This window comes from Neopsephotus bourkii, unplaced genomic scaffold, assembly GCF_033783945.1.
Source record: "Neopsephotus bourkii isolate Nb327-2 ecotype Australia unplaced genomic scaffold, CSIRO-AGI_Nbou_v1 NB_1474, whole genome shotgun sequence".
Taxonomy (NCBI): domain Eukaryota; kingdom Metazoa; phylum Chordata; class Aves; order Psittaciformes; family Psittacidae; genus Neopsephotus; species Neopsephotus bourkii.
The window spans coordinates 95,019-109,747 of NW_026901950.1; the positions used below are offsets into that span (position 1 = coordinate 95,019).

At 51.5% G+C, this 14,729-nt stretch overlaps 1 protein-coding gene across 1 annotated transcript in view; it reads left to right on the plus strand.

Annotated features, from left to right (window-relative positions):
* CNGB1 (cyclic nucleotide gated channel subunit beta 1) overlaps window positions 1–2,453 on the plus strand; it is a 28,345-nt gene extending 25,892 nt beyond the window's left edge. The window contains 1 exon segment of the mRNA XM_061369117.1: window positions 1,075–2,453. Within this exon segment, the coding sequence (XP_061225101.1) occupies window positions 1,075–1,287 (213 nt within the window). The 3' untranslated portion in view covers window positions 1,288–2,453.
* Window positions 2,454–14,729: the final 12,276 nt, after the last annotated feature.

Sequence of the window (14,729 nt, forward strand, 5' to 3'; positions counted from 1 at the left end):
AGCACAGAAGGGAAATACATTGACTTTTTGCCCAGCTATGCTAAGCCTGAGCCTAATTTCCAGCTGAGCTATAGCCACAGATGCACATACTTGTGTGCCGCAGAGACAGAGCCAGTCATAGGGAATTGATGTGCTGGCGGGACAGGGGTGATGCTGGCATCCAGCACCCGTAATATTTGACATCCAATCAATATTTGCAAAGCTTTGGCTGCACAGCAGCAGCAGAGCCCCCAGCAGCAGACACACTGGCCTGCCAGCTCTGCAGGACCTGCCTTGAAAAACCCCTTTGCTGGTTTGTCATAACCAACCAAAAGGGAAAATGTCCCCGCTCTATTTTTTTCTCTCCTTTCTTCCAAATGTCTCTTTTAAACTCATAAAAGAGACTGTATCTCCATGCAGACCTTATTGTTGCTCTTGTCAGCATGGAGTTATGAAGACTACCTGGAGTGTAAAGGGAGATGAAAGACCAGCTGATATGGAGCATGCCATGGCCTGGTAAATACCCAGGTAGATGCTGAGTATATCTGCATCTCTACAGAGGCTTCACACAAGAGTGCTCAGCACTAACAACCAGTCAAAGGCAGCAGTGAACAGTGGCACTGTGTGCTCCATGTGCTAGTGGCAACAAGACCCATATTAGGAGCTAACCCTTCTAATGGGGTTTACGAGGACCCTGTTAGAAGGACACCCCTCTCTGCGGCACATCTGTTAATAAGGTTTCTGCAGGTCCTCCCCAAAGGACGCCTTAGGACAGGGCTGCTCACAGCAGCACTTCTGACGAGCTTTTGTGTAAATCAGCCCCCCCAGATGCTTCATGAGCAAAACAAGGTCAGGAGGTGTAGTAAAGCGTTGCTGCACTCATCCCTCAAGATGTGCAGGATAGACTCCAGCTGCCTTTGTCTCAGAGATCATCCTTGGCAGCAAGCTGACGTCCTGATGTGAGGTCCAGTGTGGTGAAGCTCCGCAAAACACTGTCTTTGCACATCACTGATGTAGCTGTGGCAGTGGACAAGGGTCTGGTAAGCTTCATTCTGCCTTTCTCTTAATTGTTTGTTTTATTTCCTTGGATCACAGGATTACAGATTAAGTCCGACCCCACCAAAATCACCAGTGCATCAGAGGTCACCCGTCACCTCCCACAAAGCACGCACCCACCTGGGAGAAGAAATCTTCTCTAAATCATCTGATAGTTTAGTCACTATTCGTGTGATTTCCACAGCACAAGAAGATGAAGAGATCCTTGCTGCTGAGATTTCTGAGCAAGAAGAGGAAAAAAAAGATAAATGAGAACCAAGCAGGTCCTGGGGCAGGACTTAGGAGCTGTAGCTGTAGGCTTCGCTAGGTGCTGCAGGTAGGATCTGCACTTCTTTCAGCTTAGACCTTCACTCACTGTTGATAAAACCCTCTGCCATATGACCCAAAATCATAGAAGGTTTCTGAGCTCTGAAACCTGAGCATCTTTATGAATGTTCCCATTAAGTCTCAGGCGAGCCCTCTTGCTTTGAAATCCAGCCTTGCAGAGAGGGAGCCCTGAAGAAATTGCTTTTTATGGCTCTGGGTAGTTAATGAGTATTCAGGTGAAGCGTGAAGAGTTCTTTGCCTCTGACAGCTGAGTCACAGCTTGGTCGGAAGCAAGCAGGGGAGATAAACAACAAGGTTTCTCTCTTGGGCTTGAGGTAGTCAGGAGCAGGTGAAGAGTGATTAATTCAAGAAGGATGTGGACTATGCTCACAGGCTGAGGACAGATCCACTGTCACAACACCACCGAGGTCTATCCTTGTGTGCATGGACCGCAAGATGCTTGAGGGTCCCTATGTGGTGCCAAGACTACCTTGGGTTTCCTGCTGGGAAGAGGATTTCCTACCAACCATTCATCCCGGAGAGGAGATGGGCTCTCCATAGCTGGTGGTTGTTATGGAGAGATGTGATGAGCAGCTTTCATGGATGGAAAAGCACAGTCCTGTGTGAGAAGGTGTTTCTGGAGTTTCTATGGGTGCACCAGCTGGGAGGGATAAACTGAGTGCAGGAAAGGAGAAACCCTGTTAGTTTACAGCTGGGTCAGGAAAGTGCAGTGCAGAGTGTGCTCTCCTCTCCCAGCCAGTGTTTTAGAGTCAGGTCAGAGCCCATAGTGTGCAAGCAAGAGTGCACAAGTGTGCAGGTGGTCCCCTGCCTCATTGCTGGACCTCAGTGATTTACAACATCTCCAGCAGCCAATGTCCAGCCTTTCTGGTCACTTGGTTGGCTCTTGGCCACGTTTCCTGAGGAGAACCCATGAAGAAGCAAGGCTGTGGTCTTGCTCTTGACTGCAACAGGGCGCCTGTGAAGGCACTGTCGCAAGGGTGCTGGATGGGAAGGTGAACACCCGGTTAGCAGCCAGCTTGCCCAGCTGACAGCTCAAGGTGTCCAGCCTTCCCCCAGCACCACCAGTTCCCCATCTTCCTCAAACCCAGCACCAACTGCGAGCTGAGAGGTGGCAAGAAGTGGTAAGTGAGACAGTGCCACCACGCATGGGGATGATGCAGATCCGCCCCAAGGTTTCACTGGCCACATCTCCAACTGGCACCGCGGGCTCGGTCAAGAGGAGTCTGTTTCCACCTTCTGGAGGGGAAGCAGGGGCAGGTTTTGCCACAGGGAGCAGACCCAGCGCCACAGCTGAGGGAATTCCCAGCACACACTGTGAGCAGTGCTGCAGGTTCCACAGGTCCGGCCATGGGGCAGATAGGGTGCCCGTGAAGCATTGGGTGATGTCTGTTCCCACCAGCAACCTGGGGCTGATCCTCACCTCCTTCAGGATTCTCTTAAAAAGCTGTGTGATTTTTTGCCATCTCTTGGGAACCAGATAGGTTTCTGTGGTGGGAAGAAACCAGAATATATGTTAGTGATAATTAACGCTAGCTTGCTGTCTTTTAAACAAATGTAATGAGCTCTAATACACTGCAGAAGGGTCTGAAGCCATCACTGGCCTTCATATTGCAGGGGACAACCTGGACTCACCCAAACCTCCCTAAATATTCCTCATCCTCAGTCATTTGCAAGTGGTTTCCTGCGAAAGAAGGTTTCAGTGCGAAATGCAAAGCTTTTTTTTTTCCCTCCCACTAGATAAATATTTATATAATAAAACTAGGAAACTTGCAGAAGTTGAGCTTCTGTTCTGATTTGATGTGGGTTAGAAAAAGCGTTTAAATATATAGTAGGCTGTAATGGCTTTTATAATTCACTGCATCTACAATAAACACCATGTATATTACCATGCTTTTACTGTGGCTTTATTTCAAAACTCCAGTTGTTTCCCATCGTTCTGCTCCCTGTGGAGCCAAGGCAAGTCCCCATGTGTAGTTCACAGGTTTCCCAATAAGCTAGTTAGTCTTAGAACTGTAGTACTACAATGGAACTGTAATACTCCACCAGAAGGAGGGGGAAAAAAGGCTTTCATAGATGGCACATAGTTGTGTGAAGGTCTTGGTTTTCAACATGCAGCATTAGATGGTAATGGGTACACAACTGGTAATTCTGGAACTGTGGGGAGATTTGAAATTATCCTCTGCTGCTATCTCTTTATGGCTTTAGTTCTTTAGGAAGATTATTCTCCAGGTAAGAATTAAGGTCAAGGCAGGGTTGGAGCCTGGGTCAGAGACATGCTCAGGTGTACTTGCTGTGGGTGCTCTGTAGAAATGCCAGGCTGAGGAGATGGGCATCTCATTTAGTGCCTCTTATTTGGGGGATCACAATAAATTGGCTTTCTGCTGGATTTTATAAATCCATTCCTCTCTTAGTTTTACTATATTTGCCATGGGCTTCCTTCAGATTGGTTCCTATAAATATCTTGCAGGAGTACTTATCACAGGTCTGTTCCTTCCACTGCCCTTGGAATGTTCCTGATTGATTTGGTAATGTTCCATGTACCTTCACTGCACTTCTTATTAACTTTTGCTCATTCCACTTCAATATCTTTAAGTGTTGGATTGATATGATATGAGATGCTTTAATAATATTAATGGAGTATTTGGGGGATCTCACGAGCACTTGCCAGTCCAGCACCCTGGAAGTTCTGCACTGCAGTCCTCCTTCTGCCTTGTATTTCTGATTAACGGATCTCTCAGAGGTCCATAGCCATAGAAACCAGGTTTTCCTGCAACGATATTTTAGCTCTTGCTGCTTTTGAGTGAAGTGGAATAGAGAACTGCTGATGGAAGAAGAGCATGCTGTTGATGGATTTGTATGAATGCGTTAAGTTTTGTCTCACTATCATATGTAGTCACTATCACAATCATCTTTACTGGAGCCTTCATATATACTGTTTATTATATATATTTATATATATGCTTTTATACATTTTTGATACTGAGGGTGTATTCATATTCCTCGCGACCTGTGCTGTTACATCTTTCAGAATAGTGATACTGATTTAATGTTCTGTGTGAGGTGAGGGAAGACAAACAACTCTGATTAAACAATCAACCTATAAAAGGGATAATATAACCCACCACAGGCATCTGACAGTGGAGGAAGTTGTTTTCCTCTGGATAGAGATGGGGCAGGCAGCTTCTCTGTATTTATAGGCAGAACAACCTCTTAAAAAGATTAAGAGCAATTGCAGGTTAATCACTGATAAGGTTGTGAGGAAAGTAAAACAAATAACCAGGTTTGGGGATTAGACTCAGGTCTAGAAAGAAACTGCAGCATAAACAGAAAGTCCAGTGAAACGGTGTTTAATTAGAAAGTTTGAAATAGAATCGACCACTTTAACCTTTGAAACCTGGAAACCTTAACCAGAAGGACACGCTCCTAATTCTGGGAACTGTCTGTAAACCACTTCTTCTGCTTACATATACTTTTTGTGTTGTGTAGGTCTGCCTTGATCACAGTTGCAATTAAATCCCCCTGATTCCCTTTTTGCCTTCCTCTAAATTCGAGCTAATAAGAGTTTGGTTTCCTCTGCCCTGAGCACACAGCTCCTTTCCAGTGCAGTGATAGTCTCACTGGAGCTAACAGCCTGAGTTAAAAACCCAGACTTCCATTTGGGAAGGGGTCACACTGCAGTACACACCCTGATGGGCTCCCACTCCAGCATTTATTAACAGCAGGCTTAGCGCTGGCTGGATGACATTTTTATGGGGGCAACAAGAAACCTGGAGAGGGGCTTTGGACAAGGGCCTGTAGGGACAGGACAAGGGGGAATGGCTTTAACCTGATAGAGGGGACACTGAGCTGAGCTCTTAGGCAGAAGCTCTTCCCTGTGAGGGTGCTGAGGCGCTGGCACAGGGTGCCCAGAGAAGCTGGGGCTGCCCCATCCCTGGCAGTGCTCAAGGCCAGGTTGGACACAGGGGCTTGGAACAAGGTGTAGTGGAAGGTGTCCCTGCCCATGGCAGGGGCTGGAACTGGATGAGCTTTAAGGTCCCTTCCAACCCAAACCAGTCTGGGATTCTATAATTCTGGAACGTCCTTTACCTCCTGGGCAGTGGATGGTCCAGATTCACCCGGAGGTGAGCACCAGGTGGCTGTGCTTCTGTCTTACCAATAACCAGAGGAATGAAGACCAGCTGGACCAGTTACTCATTGCAGATAAGAGGCTCTTTTGTGCTGCAGAAATCTCTCCGCTGCCATGGTTACCAGCCACTGTCACAGCCACCGACCGGTGAGACAGGACTCATTGGTCTCATTGACAGGGCTTCTGGTCTCCCCTTCCCCGGGGAGATCTCCAGTCACAAAACCTACACTATGCCCCAAAGAGGGGAGGTATCTGCCCAACCCTCCCCAGTGTGAGCTGGCCAATGCTCAGAGCTGCTTGTGCCCAGTGTCTCTGCCCTTACACTGAACATTAGGCTCTGGGCTTAATAACTTGAAATATTAGTTTAAAAAGGGAGAAAATGGTGCTGCAGCCTGGGCGGGCTGTGCCCCGTTTCCTGTTTTTCCAGTACTCAGGAACGCAGTGACCTCTTGGCACTCTTGCTTTTTGCACCAGCGTGCTTCTCATTAAAGTGTTTTCCTGAGCACTAATTAGAGTGGTTTTCCGTTTGTAAATTAGTCTGATATGATCTGTGTGTCTTGGCACTGGCCCTCTGGAGCAGGAGCTGAGGTCTCTGTGTTTGATCGCTGTTTATTTTGCAGATTTCCCAGGTTTTACTGTTCTTGGCTGCCTTCTAGAAAGTACTCACAGGTGGAGGTTAATGGGAGGCTATGGGTCTTTGCAGCTTGCCTGCCTCAGGAAACAGGAGAGGTTTTGGTGCTCCAGGGGCCTTCCAACCAATTCAGGTTGATGGGGTGGTGTGGGCACAGAGGAGCCCTTCCTGCTGTGCTGGTTTCCATCCCATTCTGGCATCCTCCCATGGTGTGTAGTGCAGGAGCGGGTCTGCAAGGAAAGGCACTGCCTGAGCCAACCTTGTAACAGGTGATGGAAAAGGAAAAATGATCAAATTAACACATCCTGTGCAATTAAAACACTTCATTTATTTTAGCTCAGCAAGTGCAAAGCTGAGCAAGCCTGAACCCATCTCAACCTGGGTGTCTGCAGGGGAGGAAAGTCCACCTTCCTACCAGTGCTGCTGAATAGGTCATGTCAGCAGTTTGCTGGAGACCAGCGGTGCTTGGGAGGGGATGGACTTTAATCAGCTCTCGTTTTCTCAATGTACTGCAGATGACAGTGGAGGAGATGTTGCTTTCTCTGACTTGGGTCATGGCCAGGGTAGAGCCATCAGAGGTTTGCTAAGAAGTCTGGCAGCAAAGGCAGCCCTGGGTGCAGGGAGCCATCCTCTGCCTTTGCCTGCTGGGGAAACTGGCAACGTGTGGAGCATCCCTCGGGGACCGGCCACCCTGGATCAGCTGCTGGCACCCTCTGGGACCAGGCACCAATATGAACCATACTCCCAAAAGCATTTGCCAGGCCTCAACAAGAGGAGAACTGCCTGGAGGCTTCCCTGAGGAGCCCCTGAGCTTGGGGCAGAGCTGATCCTCGACAAAAACACATTGATTGCCCAGTGCTGGTGTGCCAGCCAAGTGGCACCAGGTGTGGAAAAGTGCAGGGAAGCATCCCACCTTGTCAGCACCAGCAGCACCAGCATGGGGCCCCAGGGAGGCTTGTGGCAGGGGCTGTACCAGAGCTCAGCACCCTGCCTGGGCTGTGCTGGGCCATGCATGCCCTGTGTGCCCTGGCAGGACTGTCCATGCAGCGCTGGAGCAAGAGCAGCAGTAAGAGAAGTGGGATGCAGGCTGCGGAGAGCATCCCAGCCCATAGAGAGGAGGGTGGGCACCGCAGCCAACCTGCGCAGACATCAACCCGTGCAGGAGGATGCTTCCCAAAAATGCGCCCAGCACCATGGTTGTCCTGGATGGGCTCACAGGGGAGAGCAGCAGGTTGGTGTGGGGCAAGCAGGGCAGAGGCTGCAGCAGAAGCAAAGGCTGGGGATGAGAGGCAGCCAAATGCCTCTGGATTGGGGTAATTTTCACTAAACAGGTCTGGATGCTGGTACACAGGCTCTGTGTTTCTTCTGCTGGAGTTTCCCTAAGGGTTATTCAGGCAGTACGTTTTGTCTGGTGGGCTGAAGATGACCGCGGTAGAACAAAGATGTCTGAGCTCCAGAGATCCCCAATCCCACCTCACCTGGGATGCTGAACACCCTGACGATACCTCGGTACCACTTAGTTCTCCCTCTCATCCTTATTTTTTCACCTGACCCCTCTCTAGGATCCCCAAATAAACCTGAAAGCCCAGGAAGGTTTGCATGAAAACAAGCAGTGACCTGGCAGTTATTCCAGGTCAGCCTGTACAGAGCTGCTTCTCCTGCATGCACTGCCAGATTTTCCTTAATGTCTCCTCGTTTTTCCAGCTGGGAGTGATTGCTCAAGGGATCTCCTGGCAGGGAGGACTTGGGTTCACCCTTCACATCCCGCTCATCTCTAAGGCATATGCATGAAAATATGGGTGTGGGTCTGATTCTCTCCTTCAGGACAAATTAAATCTGCTCACGCAGCGCCGGGTGCAGGCAGCAGAGCTGGAGCGTGTGGCTGTTTAATATTCATTGGGCATAGACATAAAAGTTTTCTTCTCCAAAATAGGCTTGCACAGCACTGTGCTGCTCTGCTTTCCTGAGCCTTAGTGGGAAGCTGGAATTTAACGTTTCCTTTGCTTGTCTCCTCGACTTCCACTGCCTTAGCCAGGAAGTAGAAGACCCTTGTTGGGTATAAAACCTCTTTTGAGGACAGATCCTGGCACTTTATTTGCAGTGTTCAATTCTGTAGTCTTCAGTCATAGAATGATGGCTTTGAAGCACCAACATGGGAACCAGAAAAAAAAAAAAGAAAAAAAAAGAAAGAGATTTTGGTCCCGGTTAGGTCCACAGCAGTTAAATCACCATGAAATACATTTCAGTGAGTCAAACTAGAAAGACCTCAGCTTATTTTCTTGTTAAGCATATAATCCCAGACTGGTTTGGGTTGGAAGGGACCTTAAAGCTCATCCAGTTCCAACCCCCTGCCACAGGCAGGGACACCTTCCACTAGACCAGGTTGCTCCAAGCCCCTGTGTCCAACCTGGCCTTGAACACTGACAGGGATGGGGCAGCCACAGCTTCTCTGGGCACCCTGTGCCAGGGCCTCAGCACCCTCACAGGGAAGAGCTTCTGCCTAAGAGCTCAGCTCAGTGTCCCCTCTATTACGTTAAAGCCATTCCCCATTGTCCTGCCACTACAGGCCCTTGTCCAAAGCCCCTCTCTAGGTTTCTTCTTGTTGGTCCTTTTAGGTATTGGAAGTGGGAAGCAAGATAGGATGGGTTGTGATTACATGCTCCAGCTCAGGAAAAGAAACAGCCAGGCAGATCTAGCCCAGCAGCACACAGAGGTGGTGGGAGCATCCCTGTAGCACTTGGGAGAGAGAATACTCAGGAGCTGGTGTCTCAGGACTGTGGGACTCTGCTGATGCCCACCCAGGAGCTGGCACAGGCACCGCTGCTGTGGGGCTTCAAGCTGCATTGCCAGTGTGAGCATAGGGACATCCATTATATATGACAGGCATCAATAATGGAAGGGAGGATAATGTTTCCATCCCACTGGAGGACTTCTGGTGTCAAAGCTGCAGAGCAGTAGTGGTACAGCATCCCACACACGCTGGTATGTGGGATGAGTGCAGTGGTTGGGTCCTGCTGGACAACCCCAGGGCAAATAAATACTATTGGTGGCAGAGAGTGCATGGAGGACCCTGTGGACCAGAGCAGCTGGACCCATGCTGGGATGGACTCACAGTGGTATTTTACAGACAGCTCGATATCGAGCAGCCAAAGCCAGTCCATGGGAGTGCTATTTAATTCCCAAGGAGGATATCCCACCTTGCTTGCATGTTGTCGAGATGCAGCTGAGCCTATCTCGTGGATTACCCACCGTCACCATATTGTCCTTTCCATGGGGACATTTACTTTATGACTACAGGGGTATTTCCTTCCTCCCTGTAGAGGCTCTGATTGATTTACCTGCTCACACCTAAACTAGCTGGATGTTAGTGAGCACTGCAACCTCCAGGCCTCCAGCGCAGCACAAAGCAGCCTCAAATTATTCTGAATTAACTGCTTTTGCTTCTTTTCTTCTCTGAGGTCGAGCAACACTCTGGAGGACACTAAAAATTAATGGCTTTGCTGAAAATGGAATGTATCTTTCAAACAAGGTGGCTCCCGTCACTCTTGCCTGCGCAGGGGGAAGCCTAGCCTTTTGCTCACCCCATTGCCAGTGTCAGCCAGGGTGAGGAGGGCGGTGGCACTGCGAGGGCTTGACTTTGAGGAGGAGATGAGCAGCTGAAGTAGCAAAACTTGGAACAAATTCTCACCTGTAGCTTCCATCTTGAGACATTTTCTTATCTAAAAAGAATTGCAGGAAGAACCTCAGGTCCGCAGACAAGGGTCCCAAGGATGCCCTGGAAACACTGGCTGTGGGACCACTGGTGGGCTCCTGCCAGACCAGGAGCTCCAGGTCCTCCTACCTGCAGTGCAGGAGGAATTTACTTGGTATCAAGCTGCCACATTGCTGGATCTTCTCAAACCAGCATGAGCATCCCCCGGCTTACAGGCCAGATTTACCCTTGGCCAGGACACCTCATGCTTATTCTCATCCTTGTTTCCAATAAGTGCTTTATAAGCAGGAGCTCGTGTTGATTAATGCCATGAAACATTAATGTAATGACTTAGGAGGTGAGCTGAGGTCCTCCTGCAGCACAGATCCTGGCTCCCACAGCAGCCGGCATGGCACAGGATGAGCCCTGCAGTGCTCTACCTAGGGGATGTGCCTCCCCTAAGCAACAAAGCCAAACCCAAATTGTACCTGAAGCCAGCTGGAAAATATGATGAAAAGGTAGGTGGGAGGGAGGCTGAGGGTTCGGTGTGATGGCTCTGCAGTGCAGCCCAAGGTTGAAAAAGAGGTTGCTTTTGCAATTTGCTTAATATAGATCTTATTTGCATGGGGAAAGGGGTCAGAGCTGAACTGTGGCAAGCAGCAGCTCCCAGCTGGACTGGCCAGCTTCTCCATCCTGCCCTGGGCTGCTCCTGCACCCAGCAACCCAAACCCAGCCTAACTGGTGTGTGAGGTTTAGCTGGGGGAGGGCTGAGCCAAGAGCCAAGCTGTGGAGCCCCACCACCATCACTGCATGTACAGGACAAAGGGGAATGGCTTTAACCTGCCAGAGGGGAGACTGAGCTGAGCTCTTAGGCAGAAGCTCTTCCCTGTGAGGGTGCTGAGGCGCTGGCACAGGGTGCCCAGAGAAGCTGTGGCTGCCCCATCCCTGGCAGTGTTCAAGGCCAGGGTGGATGGGGCTTGGAGAAGGTGTCCCTTCCCATGGCAGGGGTTGGAACTGGATGAGCTTTAAGGTCCCTTCCAATCCAGACCAGTGTGGGATTCTATGTCTCTATGATCCAAAGGTGCTGCTGAGGCCAGCAGTGATCCTTGCAACACCCCTCCCCAGTCTCTTGCTCTCCACCCAGCTCAGCACAACCCTATCTCAAGGATCAGAACCTCAGGGTTGAATTAATTCAGTTGGTGAAGTTTAAAATGAGTATTAAATTTCTCAGGAGCATGCTAAGACTTAATTAAAGCTCCTATCTTTGCACAAAACAGCAATGTAGGAATGCAGGGGGGGCATTTCTGCTCTGGGAAGGGTTTCATGTCAGTTTAGCAGACCATGCCCCAGCAATGCTGAGAAATCCTCTCACCTCCTCAAGGAGGGGCACAATTAGAATAATGAGCTGGGTTATAATTAATTGTGCTCTGGGGACACATTCTCAATGGTGTCTGTGCTTCTGGTAGGAATTTCCCACAGGGAGCACCCCAATGTACAAGAGGCTTCAGGTATGCTCCTGCCTGCATTCCTGGACTATGTTACTGGGTTGCTTGAAGGAAGGGGAGGAGGAGTTGAATTTTTGCTGGCATTTAGGGGTGTTTTAGCTGTTTTACAGATGCAGGTTAGATACTTACTCAGGGCAGAACAAATGCCTAAGGCAAAAGGCCCCACTCAGTGGTGCGTTTTGATTGCTGGAGGTTCACTTCATTCAAGTAAAAGGCAAATTAACCTGCCTGACTTGACAGCAGCTCTTTTCAGCTACAGCAAAGGCTGGGATGAAAGCAAAGAGCTGAACTGTGCTTTCAGTTCTCTTCTGAGTCCCGGTGGTGGGCCAGTGCTGATGGTCATCGATATATTGAGCTGTCCTGCTACCTGCTGTGTGCTAGCAGGGGGATGCTGCTGGCAGCAGCACTGCCTGTCGCTGCCTTTTCTCTGCCTGCAAAGCAGCAGTGCTCCTAAAAATACCTTCAGTGATGTCACCAGCTCAGGTCCTGGAGATGTGACGTCCAAGAAAAGGAGGACTGGAGCATCACTGGGGGACCGGGCTGAGATAAACCCAGAAGGAGCCAGCGAATCCTAAGCCAGAATCAATGAATCCCTGTGGAGAGGGGAAATACAAGCAGGTTACCTGCTGCCTGCAGCCCTTCCAGCCCATCTGGCAGCAAGTGGGCATTCCCTGGGATTCACAGCACTCCCTTGAGCCCAATAGCACAGTCTCCAAGGGAAATGGAGTTGGTGCATCCAGCCCCTAAGAAACCTTGCTCCTGGATCCCTAGGGATCCTGTCCCTGGCGTGCTGGAGCTGCTGCAATGCCATACTGTCCTCACCAGCAGCCCGGCATGGAGGGCGTTTCAGTGCTCCCAGGTGGCTCTTTGAGTATAGCTTTTGGCACAAAACCCTTTTCTGAATCTCCAGCTTTCTGTCATGCTTATTCATTAAGTTATTTTTCTAAACTGGGAAATTCACACATATGTCTGGTTAATTTAGACTTATTTAATGTAATTGATGCAACTTATGTGCATTGCATAATTGCAATAACATTAAAAAAAAGGAAGTGTTCAAAAGCCAGGAAATTAATTAGCAGTTAAAGTCATTTACATAAACATTTATTTCACCTTACAGCTTATAAAAGGAGACAATGATGACACAACATTCCGGTTGCTATCGGAAAGTGGAAGGGAACTTAATGTGTGTCAATAGCATCACCAAACTAGCCAAAGGAGCTGCACACTATCAGGGTGTTGATGCATAAGAGCATAATGCAGGGCCTCTGTGGGCACACACACATGTGTGTCTATAGGCACACATATGTGCTCCCATGCACACTGAGGGCTCTGTAATTCCCAGACTGATATGGGTTGGAATCACAAAGCTCACCCAGTTCCAACCCCTGCCATGGACAGGGACACCTTCCACTAGAGCAGGTTGCTCCAAGCCCCTGTGTCCAACTTGGCCTTGAGCACTGCCAGGGATGGGGCAGCCACAGCTTCTCTGGGCACCCTGTGCCAGGGCCTCAGCACCCTCACAGGGAAGAACTTCTGCCTGAGAGCTCAGCTCAGTCTGTTTGCTTCTGAGAGAGCAGAAGCTGTGCCAGGAGCATGGGGACATGGAGGGGACCCTTCTCACCCCTTTTCCTGGGGTGAATGCCTGGGACGATTTTGCCCCCCATCTAGTGACTCCCCACTACCCCTTCACCCATGGGGCTGGCCGGTGGCAGGGGATGGGATGGTGTCCTGGGAGAGGTCTCTGAGAATGCCCAAGAGGGAGATGCTGGGATGAAAGCACAAGGCCAAAATCCTGCTCCAACCCCGGCCAAGGGGAGTGAAAAGCTCTCCCAGCACAGCAGTGAGGAGGTGGAGAACACATGTGTGAGGGGAGCAGAGCCTGCAGGGCTGGCACTAAAACTGCATCTCCCATGGGACCCCCACCCTGCCCCGCTGAACATCCGCAGCACCCGCACACCCCACCGTGGGGACGTGAGCCACCAGCAAGGGGACACAGCCGCGGCTACGGTGCCACGTCAAGTTTTGTTGTGGGAAATAACTGGTAATGCCAGTTAATTACCATGAGCAAGTCATGAGTAACTTGTGTCACCCTAACCAGCCATTAACATACTGATGCTATGTGCAGGGCAGGCAGGTAGATACAAATCAAACCCTAAAAACGTGTATATAAAGTATATTTCAAGCAGAATTTTTTGTTGCCTTTCCATGCCAGGCCCTCTGGAGACGTCCAGGGGCACCCTGCGCTGTTTTACTCATGCCTGCGGGCTGGAAACGGGTGGTTTTCCCGATGGAATGTCTCCCCAGAGCCACGTGGAGCCTGGGGTACAGCGGCACCAGTGCTGGAAGGTGCTCCGACTTGAGCAGGGCGGAAGAGGGCATGGGTAGACCAGGGCTCCCTGAAGAGCCCCGGGACCGGGGTGAGAAGGGGGAATGACACCGCGGGAGCCCCCCCGGGCTCTGACAAGGGGGGACCGGGGCACCCTGAGCTCCCGAGGGGCAGGGGCGGCTCCGGGGACGCAGCGGGAGCTCCAAGGCTCGCGTCCCGCTCGGGCCCCGTGCTCCCGGTGCGGGGGGAGCCGCCGTCTGAGGGGAGTCTCCTGGGTTTCTATGGCAATGAGAAGGGGGCGGAGCTCGGCGTTTCCGTTACCGAAATGCCTGAGAGGGAGGGGCGCGGCTGGGGCTGGCTCCGGAGGGCCCCGCCGCTGTGGCTGGGTCGCGCTCGGTGAGTGGCCCCACGGCACCGGCACCGGCAGCGGCAGGAGGGGGGCGGTTGGAACCGGGCTGGACCGGAGCAGAGCTGGGCTCTCTTTGTCTGAGAGCTGCGGCGAGAGCGCGGTTCCCCGTTAGCCTGCAGCGGGCGGTGCCAACGGGACCGGGACCAGGACCCGCTCCGGGACCGCCGGGGCAATGAGTGGGGCGGGGCCTCTGCGTACCGGGACCGGTAGCGGGACCGGTAGCGGGACCGGTAGCGGGACTGGGGGGGGGGGGGCGATGGGCGGGGCTGCGCCTTCTGTGCACCGGGACCGGCACCGGGACCGCGCCGCTGCGTTCCCCGCCCCGGGTGCCGCCAGCTGGGGGGACGAGGGACCCCCTCTGCGGGGGGCGGCCCCCGCGGTCCGTGTGGCCTCCGGGGCACCCCAGGTCCCAGCGCCGCGCTGCGGTACCCGCCTGGCCCCGGCAGTGGCCCTTGGCCGGGGCTGCCTGCGGTCCCGGAGTTAATGAATACATAACGCCCTGTCCGCAGTTAGGAGGAGCCTGGGAAGGCTTCAGGAATGAGTACATTAATTACAGGGACGGTTTATGTCACATCCGCCGGGAGCACGGAGGGAACCCGGGGCTTCCAGTGCCCGGGTCCCGGGGGGTGGACTCGGGATTGATGCAACTTCCCGCGGGAGTCGGGGCCGGCTTTGCCGT